General features: G+C 40.9%; 1 protein-coding gene across 4 annotated transcripts in view; it reads left to right on the forward strand.

The window, feature by feature from the left end:
• The window catches only part of ldb2a (LIM domain binding 2a), an 87,951-nt gene that overhangs the window by 9,870 nt on the left and 60,581 nt on the right, over positions 1-17,500 (forward strand). For all 4 annotated transcript variants that reach the window (XM_061079484.1, XM_061079485.1, XM_061079486.1 and 1 more), the window contains exon 2: positions 10,303-10,405. In XM_061079484.1, the coding sequence (XP_060935467.1) occupies positions 10,303-10,405 (103 nt within the window). The remainder of the gene's footprint in view (positions 1-10,302; positions 10,406-17,500) is intronic.

A 17,500-nucleotide genomic window follows, 5' to 3' on the forward strand; every position in this document is an offset into this window, starting at 1 on the left:
ACACAGACTGTTTACAAAGAAGCATGATGCGTGTAATCTTCCTTTCACTGTATAAAATATGAAACCAATCTCAGTTGTCAATCACGATATTTTTAAAGCATCAAATCACTTATTAAAACCAACTTACCAGAAACACTTGATCAAACATCAGTGTGAAAGAAACTGCTTAAAATAACAAAGACCATCTTTGGGAAGAATGTATGTTTCATCTGCTAACACGGAGGGGGTTGGGGTTTATGACCTGTAATGCAACCAGCCACCAGGGGGCGTTTGAAATGATTTGGCTTCAGTTTTTGGCAGATGTTATATCTTCAATCTTTGTATAGAGTTTATGTTGATAAACCCAAATATAAGATGATTTGATGAAAAGTTCTGGTATCACCAAATTTATTGGAATTTATCATGAAGCGGACGTGAATTCCATTTCACGACATTAGATTCTATAGTTCGGGGAACATTTTGCACCAAACCTCCTGGTGTCATGAACGTCTGTATGAAATACTTCACCGACGGCAAAGCCGGCTTCAATTTTGAGTAAAAACAAACCATTGAGGGTAAAGGAGCCTTTTAAAGGAGCATTTTAACCGAGGAGGAAGTTCGGCTTTCAGGTTCCACTTAGCGTGTAGAAAGTTGTGTGACTCCTTACATGCAGCAGAAAATAGCTTACAATATTTCATCATTGTGCAGAAGAGAGAAGTGGAGCAGTGGATACAGTGCAGCCGGCGGAGGCACACTGTACTTCACACTCGTTACGCCAGGATCCCTGCCTCCGCTCTGAGCCGGTTTCTGGCTGTTTCATCATTTTTAACTGATCAGCTGTTTCCACTGTGATGTAGCTTCCTGGGAGACGAACTTCACTGCAACTATTCTCACCGTGTAGGAAAGTGAAGAGCCGAAAAACATCAGCAGCAGTGCCAGACTCCCTTTGTTTACTTATTTATTTTTAATGTAAGTTTAGTCAGAAGACTCCTGCTGAGCAGTCGTGCTCCTCTTCAGCTTATATGTGATCGTATCCTCCAGGCACGGCTGTGAAGTAACAACGCTTTAGTCAGCTGCAAGCTCTCTGCAAAAAAAATACATCCTGCGTGTATTCAGGCAATCCGCCTCACTGGCTTGTCATTGAGCAAGGCACTGAAGGCATACCAGCTCCCAGTGTTGCATTATGGGAAACTCTGAGTTCATGGCTGCGTCATTCTTCCACTACAGAGAAGATGTGTTACAGTGATCAGAGAACATCACAGTCACCACTGTCACTTGAGATATGAACTGAGCTGCAGATGATTAATAGATTTTACTCTCGAGTCAGTGAATACAACAATAAGGAAGGTTGTATACAATGAGGCAGAACTATAATAAATCATAATTTTGACATTATATATCATAGCTAAGTTATATCTTCAGTTAAAGTCACCAATTATTAACAAAACATATTTATTTCAGTCAGTTTGGTTCCCAATTTTCAGATTTTCCTAAATCCTACTAATATTATTTATAATTAAAAACACAATTGGGGAAAAAACGATTAAAAGGTCATAAGATGAGTCAAAAAAGTAATTTTAGTAGTTCAAAGTTAAATGTAATAATACTTTCTTCATCACCTCTAATCAGTTGATGAAATAAAGTTAAATTAGTCAATTTTGCTTCTATTCATCATAAATTTATTCCACATTTTATTCACCCCAAAGTTTGTATTAAATATATTCAAACCTTTGCAAAATTACAAAGAAACAAATTAGGATATTCTGATAATACTCTGAAGCATTAATTTAAATATTTAATGCAGCACTTAGATTAACACTAACCTTGGTTGTGTTCTTAATTACTCTCCCCACCTCGACCAGCGCGGTCCCATCCGTCACCGTGACGACCCACAGGTGAGGACGCGTGCCCCCCCCCCCCCCAGCGGAGCACGTTCAGCCCAACTGAACTATACCAGTGGATTTGATGAAATCCGGTATTGATCCAGCTCCTCGTTAAGCTGTGGGAGGAAGTGTGCCATGCGCTGATTGTTTATTGGTCTAATTAGCTCAGCGATGGGGATACAGGGCGCGTTGGTAGAGCGGAGTTAGTGTGTCCGAGTCCGAATTTCTCAGTTTCCCTTTGATTGTAATTTCTCAAGGGAGCAGGGAATGATTGTGTTTTTGCTGCTTTGTCATTCATGCATTTTGTTGTTGTTTTTAGTATTTTCCTCCTCATTGATATTTGTTGTCACTTAACACGCTGCCATATTCGTGTGTATCTGACGCTGATATTGACTCTTCTCTGTTTGTGTTCATCGAGCGGAGACACTTTTTAAGTAGCTGTGGACTTTATTGAACCTGTTCAGATCTCACATCTCTTTTCTTTTTATTGATAAAAAGGATGAAAAAGCCAATTTAACCAATGTGCAGTTGTGCCATGTTTTCATTTGATATTTGTTTAAACATTAATTGTCGGAGCTCAAAGTTTCCAGATTCCAAGGTGACATCTTCAGAGGGTTTTTACTGACTAACAATCCTGAACACAAATATTTTTATCATATGAAACAAAGAAAAGAACAAAATCTCTCATGATCACAGATGAATATGATTAGATCACAAGTTGATCAACTAGTTAGGAAAAAACAAGCACAGAAAATAGAGAATATTATTAGGAAATGTATGTTTTCTTGTAAAATATTGGAACGTTTTTCAACTTCAGGCCTTAAAAATATTCTCAAACTTACATTTTGTAGATTCCTAAAGAACTGACACTGCATAGATATATTAAACTTTTCCAGAATGCATGGGAGTTCAATTTCTTTTCTAAGTGGTGCAACCCAGCGAGCCTCATTCGTCTGTGTGGATCGTGATCAAGAGCACTTCAGCACAACAATGATTTAATTGCTGTTGTGGGATCAGTCCTGCAACCTGCTGGGTGAGAGCCAGCGGACGGAGGGTTGCACCCACTCTGCAGTCACTGCTCCTCATGCATGTTTCTCACTCAGCCGCTGTGTGTTCACTTTGACCTTTGACCTTTTCCTGGAACACAAACACTGCTCTCTTGCTGCTTCCAACTTCTGACTCTGAAACAAAGGGGAGAGAAAGTGGGAACGCTGCCTGAGCAAATTGGCAGACGTGAAATCTAATGTGGGAACTTCTCTCCTGACTTCCTTTACGCAGAGAAACTTCATATCATGTAAACGTGCACGTGGCTTCTTTTTTTTATCCGGCTGCATTCATTTCCCCTTATTTGCATAATGCTTGGCTGGTGGCTCCGCGGTCACCAAACACAGGAACATGTTACGTTTGCATTATACAAAAAAACTCTTTGGGCCCAGGAGGATAAACCTGCGCTGATATGAAACATTAGTGTGCGCTGAATCGGACATGATTAAAAAGGTGTTGTCTGTGTAGTCTACAGGAGCGGCTGCTGTACTCTGTCATCCTAAGGAGCCTTAAATAGAAACAGTACCTGGGGGGTTCGGATAAGGGACCACCCTATCTCGCTATTTATTTAGCATGGAATGCATAACAAAAAAACATCAGTTTTAGATTGTGGTCTTTTATAACAAAGTGTATAGGGCTGTTTGAGTTGTTCTAATTAAAGCTAGGGTAGGTAATCCTGCAAAAATACAAACGATACATCCAACCCCCCCCAAACAAACTCCTCAACATGAACTGACTGACAACTGCTAGCAGACAACTTTATTCCAGTCATGTGAGGGACACAGACTCCAGCCTTATGTTTATTTATTGATGGTTCGTGTCAGTAAGTGATTGTTAAGTTTAAGTCAAATTTAAGAGGGCCCTTTAATCTCCTAGAGCACAATTCATCATCTTAAAAAAATGTCTTGTTTTGATCAAACAAGCGTCCGAAAATTTACAATTTACAATCATAAAAGCAGAATTTTAAATAAAAATTGTTATCCAATATAAAATTAGCTGTTGATCAAATTTTCAATGAATCACTTTACTGATTCATCAATAATATAATAATTAAAGACTATAACAAGTATGATTTTGGCTTATTTGGCTTTTTAGATTGAGCCCGACTTTAAAATTGTGAAAATAAAAGTAATTTCTTGGAGTCAAGATGCTGCTTTAAACTCTGCATTTCCCAGATTTTGCATGTGAAATGTGATTTTCTTCTAAAAAAAATACGGCTTTATTAACCTTCTAATAACCTTCGCTGCACAGTCGAGCCAGCGCTACCTTTCTAAAAGCTCCTTTCCAGACATCCGGAGTGTCTCTCCTTCTAATAAGTTGCTCTGCTCCCCCAATAACCTGGAGCTGTTTGAATCTTTGACAACAGTAGAACTTCCTCGGCCCACCAGTCAGCCGGGCTGCGTGCTATTCAGGAGCTGAATGGGGTTTCAGACGCTGGTAATTCTCCGAGGTCAGGCCCCAGACACGCCTACACTCTTGGAGGCTTTTCTGCCACAAGAGGCTGGAAGCAGACAGACTAACAAAAAGGTTTCTGGGAAAATAGCTCATGTTATACATCGAGACATTAGTGGTTCATGGAGTGTTAGAGGGATGTGAGCTCTTCTTTCTATGTGGCTGCAGTTGTGTTGTGAATGCGAACAGTTTCTGAACAGTGATTAAAGGTGGTTGCAATTGATTATATTTGTGTGTACATACAGTGCACAGCAGTGTTGTATACTCTGTAAAACGTATCTTTGTGTTTCTGTCGTCTGCCTGTATGGACATTTCTATATGCCAGGACTTAACCCTCGGCTCTGTTGCTATTTACTGAGGATCCTCCCCATGCTGTCCCTCCAATCCTCTGGATTTCCTGCAAATCCCCGGGGCCGGGCCGGTGCTGGTGATTTGTGGTTGGCTGGTGAGCAATTGACACATTGATAAATCCCCCTCCGATGGGCCGCGATCCGTTTGAATCAATAGAGCCTTATCGGCTGACGGCCTTCGCGGCTGCGCCCGCGCCGGTTCGCCCCGGGTCCCTCGGAGTTGTGCCTGATTTGTTGCATTTGACAACAGACACCGTCACGGCACGTGGTTCGTCAGAGAGTCCGCCGGCGTAATTGAAGGCAGGACGTTGTCTGTCAGAGGGCGGCTGCGGCGGCAGAGACGGGCAGAGATAAAACAAAGGAAGGCTGACAGGATATTTGAGGATGGAGCAGTCATAGCAAATACGTGTCGTTTAGAATCTTACAACCCTCTGCCAGTGACAGAATAAAAGCAAAGCTCCCAACATTCGCTGCTGTAGTCGAGGGATTGAAATGGAAGACAACATGGACCGAGCCCTGAGCCTTCGGTGTGGGGGGTTCAGCTCCAGCCAGAGGATTCGTCTGGCTGGTGTCCACTGGCCGGGCTTTAGCCGTCCTGCAGCCCGTCTGGCTCCGGTCCGACTTCTCCTCTGTCTTTAGATCCGGGCCAGACCCCGGCCCGCCCGTGGCTCAGCCAGCCGCGCTTCACTACTTGGCGAGACGCTGCCCGAATGCTGCACCAGCTCCAGTTTGGAGGATTAATGGTCAGTTTCTATAAATGGAACTTTCCCTTGATTGTAATGGCAAAGTTTTGTGCAACATTTAGCTTTATTACCACAAAATAACGTTTGCGGTTAATTCACAAAAGAAGTGATTTGAGAGAAGTGCAGCGAAGCCGTCGAGAGCCTTTTGTTTTAACTGTCATGGATGCTGGAGCTAAACACCGTTCACGTCACATGTGCTTGTTATTTTCAGATTCCTCTGTTTGGGTGGGAGGTTTTTCAACAGAGATACCGACTTAACCATATAATCTATGGTTGATCCCTGCTGGGCTGAGCAGAGACAAGACAATAGACACACCGCTGTCAGCTCTGCTCTTTGTCAAATACATGCTCTTTATTATTTATTTTATTCGGTGGTGAAATATCAGTAAAATGCCAAAAATCCACTAAATTGAGTTAAAGTAGAAATATTTATTTATTTTTTAATCACAAAGTTGAAAGAAAATGCTTGGTAACAAGGAGGGAAAAATAGCACAGGGACAAATAATTGGAACCTGATAGAGTGAGTGTGACAGAGTCACCACAACAGGAAGCAGGATAGGAGTCGGAGTGTGAGGAGGAAAATGATGAGGAGGTTAACTAACCCTCTCCTGTAACTTCTGTGACTAACAGGAGGATTTTAGAGAAGAAGTGGGAGCTTAGGTAAAACACTTTTCATTAAAACAGAAAGAGGAAGTTTAATGAATACCAGAGTCTATAAAACACAGCGACCGGAGCCCTTAGGACGACAGCACTTGAACAATTTATCTCGAGCACTAAATCCAACGCAGTTTGTCAAAAAATGGAGATCACGTTTATTCATGAAATCCTTGAAACAGTTTCTAACAGCAGAGTTCAGCAGTCACTCAGGTGAAACTCTGTCTGTGAAGTTGTTTAAGTGCAATGATGAGGCTGTGGATATTCCGTGTTTCCAGAGTCTGATGAATCCGATATTCGTAGGTTCCACAGAGAGTGGTGCAGGAAGTACACACACAGAATACTTGTACACAGAAGTACACAGTTCTCATGAGGCCATTTAATCTCTACAGCTGTGGATTGTTTTAGGGAAATAATAATACTACGCTCTACGGATCAACAGGGTTCCAACATAATGGTTTTAACCCAGAGTCTCGTAAATGATGGATCTGTCCATGTAAACAGTTATTACTTTTTTTCGATAATTTGTTGTTCTCACTTTAGATGTTTTCAGTAGCTCATCTTATTATTTGTAAATGTATTTACTGTTTGTTGGGGCTTTTATTTTGAAGGTGTGATGGTGATGCTTTCTGTTGATTGCAGCTCTCGACACTAGTGTGGTGGACGTGTAAATAATCATGAAAATGGAAATATGCAAGTGAAGTATCTTAAAAGTTCTAGTATAGAAATGGACTGTGTAGAGCAGGTAACACGTTGACATTTTTAAGAGCTGCCATGTGTGTGTGTGTGTGTGTGTGTGTGTGTGTGTGTGCGTGTGTGTGTGTGTGTGTGTGTGTGTGTGTGTGTGTGTGTGTGTGTGTGTGTGTGTGTGAGTGAGTGTGGGCAGAGAGTGTCTAGTTCACCCTTCGCTTGACTGTCAATCCCCAGAGTCCCCGCCCCTGAATGGTCCTGGATTATGTGTTGAACTCGATCTGAATGCTGAGCAGCACCAGGGTCCGTCTCTCTCTCTCTCTCTCTCTCTCTCTCTCTCTCTCTCTCTCTCTCTCGGGGTGTCACTCCTCTCCATCTCTCTGAAATAGACGTACTCACATGAAACAGACACCACACACGTGCTGCCGGCTGTTCACACCTGCTGGTTCCCACTGTATCACACGGTTAGACAAACACACACACACACACACACACACACACACACACACGGGTACACACACACACACAGACCACCAGCTGAGTTCCACGGTGCACAGCTGGTCAGTGGTGAGTGTGTTTAAAACGTCATATTTCTGTTTCAAATTAAAATGTTCAGGCAGAGATGGTTTTGGCTGGATGTCTGTTTATGATTCTGGTCACGACTGGAACCAGCTCCATGTAAAACACACACTCACTCCCATACAGCTCCCACAAACACACAAACACAACCTGGTATGTATTCATACAACCATTTATTTTACAGTGACGCTTTTCTTGGGGGCGCTCTAATTACAAATTCACTTCTTTATGGGAAACTTCAGATTTTGTTGAAACTGATCTTATTAGCGATTTTGGCTCATTTCCACGAAGTTGACAACTCTCTTTAAGAGAAATTGAAGCTACACTGTGCAAACACTGAGAGAACATCTCCGCTGCTTCAAGTTTAACAAAACTTTAATCAACTTTCAGCTCTTCAGTTTTATTTAATCAGCTATTTTGAAAATCAATTATCTAATCCAACATTTGCTGCTTCCAGCTTCTAAATGTGAGGATCTGCTGCTGCTCTCTTTTTTTTTAACTGTACAGAAACACAGATGACATTTGTTCTTTTGTCTGGACTCAACAAGCAAGTTCAAGATGTCGACTTGGGTTCTGGGAAATTATGATAATATAATTAAATACCTAATTAATGAGATAATCAAGGTTGTGTTTGCAATGAACCAATTTGCTATATTAATTATTATTTGTCAGTGAATCTATTAATCATTGGATCTGTAAAATGGGAAAAGAGCAATCACCTAAAAACAGATAACAATATAGAAATAAATCATATTGTGTGTTTGAGAGGCTGGAAAATATTATTTGTTTTTATACTTTCCCTTGAGCAATGACATCGGAGTTATTGTTTAGCAACGGTTTTCGATAATTGAACGATCAATTAATTGGCTAATCATCACAGAGCTTTCTCCCAGTGGTCTGAATGAAGGATTGAAATGTTGCAGCTCTAATTGAAAGATGAATTAATGTGATTTATAACAGTTCACAGCATCATCTGAGGAACAAACCAGATGTGACAACGTTGTTTGAGATATTTTCCTCCATAAAATGTGATTCTTTTGAAATAAGAAATGTTAGATTTGGCGAAAATTAATCACAATATCAAAACTGAAATCCTCAGCTCAGTGTGTGGTCCATAGTTCAGCTGATTGGTGACCGGCCAAAAGATCACCGCACATAATCCTGATCCCGTATTGATTGAGCAGCAGGATGGAGGTTCAGGTTCAGGTTCCTCCACGCCTCCTCCTCTGTTCCTCCTCTGTTCCTCTTTGCGTCTGTTGCGTTGGGGACACGTTGACCTGGGGGGGGGGGGCCCGGCCGCTGCTCATTGTGCTTGACGCTGCTCGATGGTGACAACGCTAATTGTCAACATCTGGGGAGCGCTCGCCGTCCCTCAGCGCAGCGCCGAGTGAAACGTGGTGATCTGTCACAACGTGTCACAGGAAATTAGCGTCAGTTGAACGTCGTTGGGGGGGGGGGGCACAGGGGGAGTGGGGTCATCCCAGTGACATTATCAGGGGCATTAGTGAGGTGAAGGGGGGGGGATTAGGAGAATCATCTCAGGTCAAAGACATTTACATGAATTGGTTTCCTCACTGAGTTGTAAGTGTTTCTACTGTGTGGCTGTTACTAAACATCTGATTGTGTGGGAATACTTTTACTACTATTACTAATACTACTGCTGCTACTACCACCATCAACATCACTACTACTACTACTACTACTACTACTACAACTGTCACAATAATAATATTGACAACTGCAACTAATACTACTTTTATTACTCATAGCTTTTATACTTTAGCTAAAACCACTAACCGACTGTAGCAATACAAATGTTAGATACTGTTACTATTAATAATATTACTACAAGTACCGCTGGTTTAACTACGATTAGTACTGTTACTACTACTACTACTAATTCTACTCCTACTACTACTACATCCACCACTTCAACTCCTACTAGTATTACTACTACACAAATAGCAATATACTAATAATGACAATAACAACAATAATAGCACTACTACAACTAATACTAATTAACATTAACTGTCATACTCTATGATGATAACAGTACTTGTACATGCTGTACGTGTCCTCACCGGCTGTTAGAGACTCGAGCAGCGGTGGGTTGTAAAGCTGCAGGACCTCAGCTTGTGTTTCAGACTTGTCGGAGCCTCGGGCACGACTCCCCCCAAAGTCTGAGCTTAAGAGAAGTGCCGGGTGTTACCGGACTCTGGCTCAACATCGACCTGCAGCCGAAGCTCTTAGGCCGGCGGCCAGCGGCTCACTCTTTCCTCCTGATTTATAGACTCGTTTTCATACGTGTGTTATTTATTTTTGTCGCTGTAAGACCTTTGTTCGTATCTCTCCGCTGTGAGCTGTCGTTTTATGGCGCCGTCATAATTTGTTTTAAACGTCTTAAACCTTTGACTGTTTTACAGTCGATCATTGAAGCTCTTAACTCAACTGTAAACACCGTGATTCATTTCAATAAAAATGAAAAACAAACAAAACAATCTACAATAAAGGGAATACTTGCCCTGTGCTGCTGACTCATATACAAAAAGAACAATGTTCTTTTTTTATCTTGTCTCAGACAAAAGCCGCGCGGCCACAATATCTGCGTCTTATCACAGTTGATCAATATTGAATTTATGTAAAAAAAAATGAAATGGCACAAGAGCAACAACCTGGATGAAGGAAATTCACTGGGTTATTAAATAACAGAAGAAAGTCAAGAGTTTTATATCAAACCTGTGGTTCTCCCTGAGGCCTGGGGGGGGAATTAAAGGACAGGATTTTACCCAGTGCATATTTTAGAAATGCTGAGGAACTGAAGCCAATTATTCTTTATCAAAAACAGTATTTTAAAAGACATAATGACTTGTTTTTTTATGTTTCTGTCCTTGACTCTGACCTTTGATTCTGTTTCCCCCCCGACAGGAAAGTGACAGTTTGTGGTGGGACGCTTTCGCCACCGAGTTTTTTGAGGAGGACGCGACTCTCACGCTCTCCTTCTGCCTGGAAGACGGACCAAAGAGATACAGTAAGACTCCTCAGCACTTGAGCCAATCACAGACCTTGTAATCATCTTATCTGTTTATATCTAAGAGTCTTAACTTTTAAATAACTTAAGAAATTTAACGCTCGTCTATTTGGAGCCAATTAGACGGATATGGATCGATATCATGGACATGTTTTCATCGGTCCGGCTCTAGTTCAAACCAAATATTCTCAATCTGAGCAGAATATCTAAATTATTTCACATACTGCTTTTTATTACATATTTATTTAAACCATTTTACAGCACACAAACTCTCTCAGTAATTAGTTTTAATAATATGGAGTTGTGCCTCTGACTCATGTGTCCTACGTTAAGATGAGCAGACACGTTTTACAGGTGTTGTTTTAAATCACTACCTCACTGCTCCTTCTTTAAATTGTACACTCACTGTAATGGTAATATTCACATTTAACATTCGGACACCCAGCATTTGATTGATGTTGTACAGGACATAGTTAATAGGGAGCGAGTTTGACTGAAGCCACTGAGCTCATGAGGAAAAGCGAGTTAGCTCTTTATCGCCACATTTCCCTGACAATGCTTGTCTGAATTTATTATATTTTATATAAAACTCTGCTGTTTCTTCCACGTTTTCCTTGAAATGTTCCGAAACTAAATCCATGTTATTACATCCGTGGCTATAATTGACAAAGAATCATTATGATTTTACAGAAACCTCAGACACCTCAGTCTGTGTTCAGTCCTTCCAGAGTCCAAGTGTCTCATGCAATAGAGTTTTTCAACTCGACTCTGTCTCGACCTGTTATATTTACTTAGTTACTCTGATTGATTACATACAACCGCACACATTCCTTTTAAAACCTCTCAGAATTGAATGTGTGAAGCTTTTTTCCGCCGAGTCCAACATTTCTTGTTATTTCAGTGAGAAAACTGATATCTCTTATGGTCATAATAGTTTTTTCCATGTTTGTGATTGTTCTACATTGATGCAACAGGGTTAGGGTTATATTTTTAAGAAAGTCATTCACAGTATTGTATGGCATTTACTTATGTTTTAAAGAAAAAGGAAAATAATTCAGTAAATTTAGACAAAATCGCATTTTTACATCTTTAAGGCTGCCGCCAATTGTTTTCTTGATTAATTGATTCACACATTTGAACATAATAAAGAATCAGATATGATTCTATATCATTTAGTTTGACCCATGGTTATCTCTTCAATAGTATGAAACCAAAAGATATTGTTTTTGATGTAATGTACAGTGTAATTGATCGTGTTGCTCGGTTTTCTGAGAAATAAGGTTAATAAAAGTATTCAGGTTAAATTACCAGGTTGATTTTTCATATTCTCATCAGCTCCTGTTTAGATTTGGCTTTTTAAAGCAGATTGGAAAGGCTCAAGTTTCAGGAAACGTCCTCGACACCTGATTGTGTGAACTTTGAACTCCACAATCCAAACTGCAGCGACAGTGAATGTGGAGCTCGGCAACAGATGACAGATCACTGGCTCTTATTGAGTTTGTGATATTGTCCCTTTAATCTCATCTGCATAGGTTCATGTTTTGATATCTGAAGCATATTGAACATCACATGGACAGAGATAAGGATGTGGTGCTGTGAAACCAGCCGATGTTTGTGTGTGTGTGAGAGAGTGTCTTGTGTAGCTGTTTTTGTGCGTTTGTGTTTGTGATTCAGCTCAATGGTGGAGCAGGAAGAGAGGGAAGAGGAAGAGAAGGGGAAGAAGAGAGAGGGAGCGGAGGATTGTTGTGAGCTGGGCCTGGGTTTGCTTTTCAAATGTAAAAATAAAAATCCCCAGCGGTGTAGAGACGGTAACCCTGTTCCCCCGGGAACAGGAGGCTTAACACCATGGCGATGATGACTCACCGTCAGTCGCAAGCCTTGCTCCATTCTCATTCAGGTGCTCGAAAGTTACACACACACACACACACAACAACACACACACACACTCACAGCATCCAGGAAAAATCCACCTACCCAGCAACAGATTTGGCTCAAAAGAAAAACTAAGAAAAGACACAAACATCCTTGAAACCATGTTGGTGTTTGTTGAGGATTCGCATCTGCTGCTTAATCTATAGGAGCCAACGGTAGAATGTTTATATAGGAACGCTGATTGAGATACGTCTTCTCTCCCTGGAGCTCTTTGGTCGTCTGTTGTTAAATTTAGCCGCAGCTTCTGAACAAGTTGCAGTGATTCAGCCGGTTTGAAGGACTTCACTGCTCGAGACTCGAAGGTTTCTGGGGGAGAATTAGTCTGTCGGTGAACAAGTGAACAACAAACACTCTGTGAAAACTGTTCGATAGGCTTATATGTGAATATTTGTCTTATGCATTGTGAGGAGAAGTAAAATATAACTGATCATCCTCAGATTAGTGACATATTTGTTAAGTGTTGCGATAAATATAAGAGTTTGAACCTCAACCTTCCCTCAGTAGCAAAAAAACTGTTCGGCTTTTTAGTTAACAAGCAGACCAGATTGAAAACATTGTGTATTTCAAATATGTTTTCAGACATCAGGCATTTATCTGATGAGGTAGAGATAAGTGTGAAAAGGGGCGAGAGAAGATGAAGAACCTGTGACCTCTGCACATTCAGGAAAAACATAAACCATCACTAGCTCACCTGGCTGAGCAGCTTCTGTTTTGATCAGGTCGGCACTAACTAGAAGGTTGTTGGTTCAATTCCCTCATTCATATAGAAGTCTGTGTCTGTTCAGGAGACAACGTACGTACACTTTAAATGAGGTTATTTATATTTCTAAAATGAATATAAGCTCCCAGAGACATTTTTCCCGATATAAAGAATATTATATATGTCATGTAAATATACTGATATGTGGCTCAGTCTCCTCAGAGTGTTACACACAGTTTGAATTTGTGAGAACAACAGAAACCTCTCCACATTTTCTCCCAGGAGCTTATTTCTCCACCTTTTCTATTATACAGAATCATTCTTGTGGCACACGCGTTTCTGTCCCATCTCTTATCAGGGGAGCCTTGGACTCTGGAATCCTTTGCTTTTTGTATTTCTTTATTTTATTATTTGATTGTAGGCAGCGGAGAAGTGTAAGCTCACTGCTGCCGCTGCTGCCGCTGCTCATTGTTAGTCACAGTGTCGAGAGCGTCGGCTAACTGCAGAACATATAAAATGTAAATGTGACCCGCAGTGGCCCTCACTGTGAGATAATCCTCGCTCGCAGCTCCTGGGGAAAGAAGCGTAGATGTATGTAGTTATGGTTGCACGGGTCAGAACAGCGCTGACCACTGGAGGTGTGAGGGTGGAGGGGGTGGAGGGTGGTTACCACTGGTTAAAAGGACCGTGCGTGCATGTCAGAGGAGCTGCAGCCAAACAGCAGGTCGCAGCAGTTTACTGAGAAACTGAGACTCTTCAGACACTCGTGCTGCTCGGGACACGTTCTCAGCCGTATGGATTTTACATGTGAATCCTGAGGCTGAAGTGGAGAATCATAATGGTGCATATAACTCTGAAGCATCAGTTGGGAATAGAGTTTTCTATTTCTATTTTTAAAGCTCAAACCAACTCCCTACAAACCTGCATGGCTTTATATGTGTGTGTTAATACTTTATATTTGAGGTTATTTCTGGCTAAATCCTTTATAAAATAATAATATGATATGCAATAGAGGTATCGCCTGGTAAAACACGATTACTTCTAATTTAATTTTGAGTTAAAACAGTCAAAATGTATGTTTTATTCATGTTAGACACTCTGTGTGTAATGCATTGGGGTGTAAGTATATGAACTCAAATCCTCATGGAAAGTGAATTACATAGTTTTCTGCCATTCACTAGCTTAAAGGATAATTACAGTAAAAAAAAACACAATCCTTTCTCTCCAGTCTGAGGTGCTTTAATTTCATAACGTTCAGCGGGAGAAAAATTAGAAAAGCCAATTTACTTAATCTGTTTTTTTTTCCTTATGGCACAGACCTGTGTGTAGGTGTTTTGTAACCCGTCTCCTGCTGCTGCTCACTGAGGCTGCTCACTGGAAATATAGGAGAAATGTCTGAGTGTGTATTTACCGAAGGTTAAAACATGTGTTTACCATATGGTCTGATCTTTACCATTATTGTTACATGACACTATTGATTAATTCAACAAACTGATCTTCCATTTAAGTGTTTTTATTAAATTGTTCTGTTGAGCTTCTCAGGATGTGATGACCTGGTACTTTTAAAAACCTTTAAGTTGAATTTTTGTGAGGGTTTAGAGGTTTCTAGCAAAAAACTTCATTCTGTTCGAAATTATAATCAACAGATTCATCCATATTGAAATAAATCCCACAGGGTCTTCCATTTATTAGTATTGTAAATATAATTGAGTCTTCATCGTCGACTCTGGAAACTTTTTATGGACATTTCTCACTATTTTTCTAACCTGTCAAAGAATAAATAAATAACCACAACTTAATCGAAAATGACCAATAAATCTTGAGTTTCAGATGAGATCAACGAAACAAAATCTCTGGCATTTTCCTACAACTATGATTTGATTGATTAATAAGTAATCAAGCGGAATCCTTGATAATCAGAACGATAATTTGCTGCTCATCTCAAATGCAGTTTATTTGTTGGCCGACTGCTTTGACTCGTAAATCTCACAAATTGACAATGTGATCCCACAGCTTTTACCAAACCACCTCAGAGTGAGACGTTTAAAAAAATCCTGCAGACGTCACTTTGCTTCCCCCCCCCACACTCACCCTGTGTCAACTAATGAAACGCAAACTTCAGCAGATCATGTGTTGTGTGTCATTCTAATCTACATGTATCAGTGACAATTACCGTGTCAGAAGATGACATAAGCAGCTTATCCAGACAGATTGCATTATTGCTCTTCCTCTCCGTGTCCTCGCCCGGATCTGAAGAGCCACTAAACGCTCGCCGTGAGAATCCGCGCTCCCAAATATGTCGTAATATTTTACAGCGTCTTTTGGCAATAGAACTTATTAAATTTTTTGTACTGCAATGACGGTATATTGCTTTGATAAAAGGAGGAAAGTGCACTTGTTGCTTTTATGTTTCATCCTCGGGAGCAGAGGGTGTTTTGGTGCACGTCGGTGAATCCTAAAATCCGTGGAAAAAAACAATTCTCCATCGGCGCAGGGCAATTATTGTTCCCTACCCTGAATATTCACAAACTCTGTCTAATTATACACTCGATTGCTGTGGCCTTAACGTTCGCCCCGGTACCTCGTCTGGCTCTGCAATCTACCAGGCATCTGATGAAAGCAGCGCTCCATGATGCAATCAAAGAGCAAGGCTCATTTCAGAAGTAGTTCAAACAAGAGAGGGAAAACTCTGCATGTTTAGCGGGCTGGTTCCGGGCAAAACTGCGAAAAGTGATTCACAACACATTCACAATTCATCTGGTTACTCTTGCATTGCGGCGCGCAATAATTGCAGCGATAAAATGACCACAGCTAATAATCTTTAAGCAAGCATGAGGACATAATGAGGAGGAAGAAAACAGGGGGAGCGGCTCTGATTCGTGCGGAGGAGAGAAGCCGACCGCCTCCGCCGTGAAGCCGAAGCTTAACAAGGAGTCCGCTCGCTGCTGTGAATTAAAACCGGGACATTTTTTAATCAATAATCACATTATGTGCAGTTTTGCAAGTGTGATGATGTTTATGTCTTTTTCTCCGCCCAATTTTCAATAACATCATAATGAGCAATTTCAGGCAATTCGCAGATTAGTCTTAATGTATTAGCTGATGGTATCTTTCTCATAAGCACAGTGACTTAAAACATTATTTTAGTTTTAGTGATATACATGAAATACCTTTCATTAGCAGCCAAATTTATTCTTCTGGCTTTTATTTGGTGAAAAGAAGCTGTTTTTTATCCAGACTGGTTTCCTCCGAGGTAATGACGAGCTCTTTGTTCATAGTCGTGTTTTTTTTACTCCCGTTTATGAATCTGCTTTCAAAAGACACTGAACATTTAACTAAGGAAACTGTTTTAAATGGTTCCATCACAAAAACTAAAACCTTTTCAGTGGAGGTAAGAATATGAATTTGGGAGAAAGCTGACACGAAACTCTACCACCTCAACCACGCATATATTCAGCATCATTAGCTAAATGAATAAGCCTAAAGTTTAGGTGAGTGCAAATCAAAAACGTATATATATATATATGTGTTCTATTCATTGTCAGAGTATTTTTTGCATTCGTTATTTTGCAGAAATGCAGGTAAGCTCTCCCACACAACTCTAAGTTACTGAATTCCTTTATAAGACTTTGACTTCTTGTACATTCAGCAGACACAGAACATGATCGTCTCTCTGGAGCCAAAACCAAGTTGTTCAATCTCTTTTTTAGTTATTTTTTGGTCTCCACCGTGTCCTGAAGGGGGGGGACAAACTCAGGCTCCGGCTCGGCTGTGCAGGTCGAAACAGTTGGGTTTTTATTGGAGCTGCTTGGAAAAAAAAACAGGTCTGCAAGGATGGAGATTTAACCCAAAAGTAAATAATCTGTGAGATAAAAAAAAAAGAGGGTCAAACACCCTTGTTATTGGCTCATGGGCACAAAGGAACCCTTTGTATCACATGTAGTCAAATATTACATTTTAATTAATTTGATTACAAGTCCCTATGATGCACCGCATAGCCTTCGCTGCTCATTCATAAACACACAAAGTCAACAAAGCAGCGTAATAAAGTTCATATCCAGCTCCAACACTCTTTCTCCCGTTCCTCGTTATGTTATTGATATCCATCGTGTCCTTTTGTGTATCGCTTCATAACGATGTGAGCGGCCGGGCCGAGTCGTGACCTTCACATATCTCCAGTGTTTACAGCCGGCGCCGTCTCACCCCCGGTGTTAAACGCATTATTCTCCTCGGTCGCATACATAATCAGAGCGGTGTTTATACAGACAGAGTTCATACAGTATCTGGGTGAAGGAACCTGAATGGAGGAGGTCTGCGATGGAGGGATACGTCGACTGCTGTGATCTGACTCCCTTGAACGTTGAATAAAAGATTGACAATGGAAGGGCTGGGGAGGGCTTGTTGGATGGGGGGGGGGGAGGGGGGTGGAGGGGGGTGGGGGGGGATCTATTATTGAATTGGGT

Source organism: Limanda limanda, chromosome 10, assembly GCF_963576545.1.
Source record: "Limanda limanda chromosome 10, fLimLim1.1, whole genome shotgun sequence".
NCBI classification, from domain to species: domain Eukaryota; kingdom Metazoa; phylum Chordata; class Actinopteri; order Pleuronectiformes; family Pleuronectidae; genus Limanda; species Limanda limanda.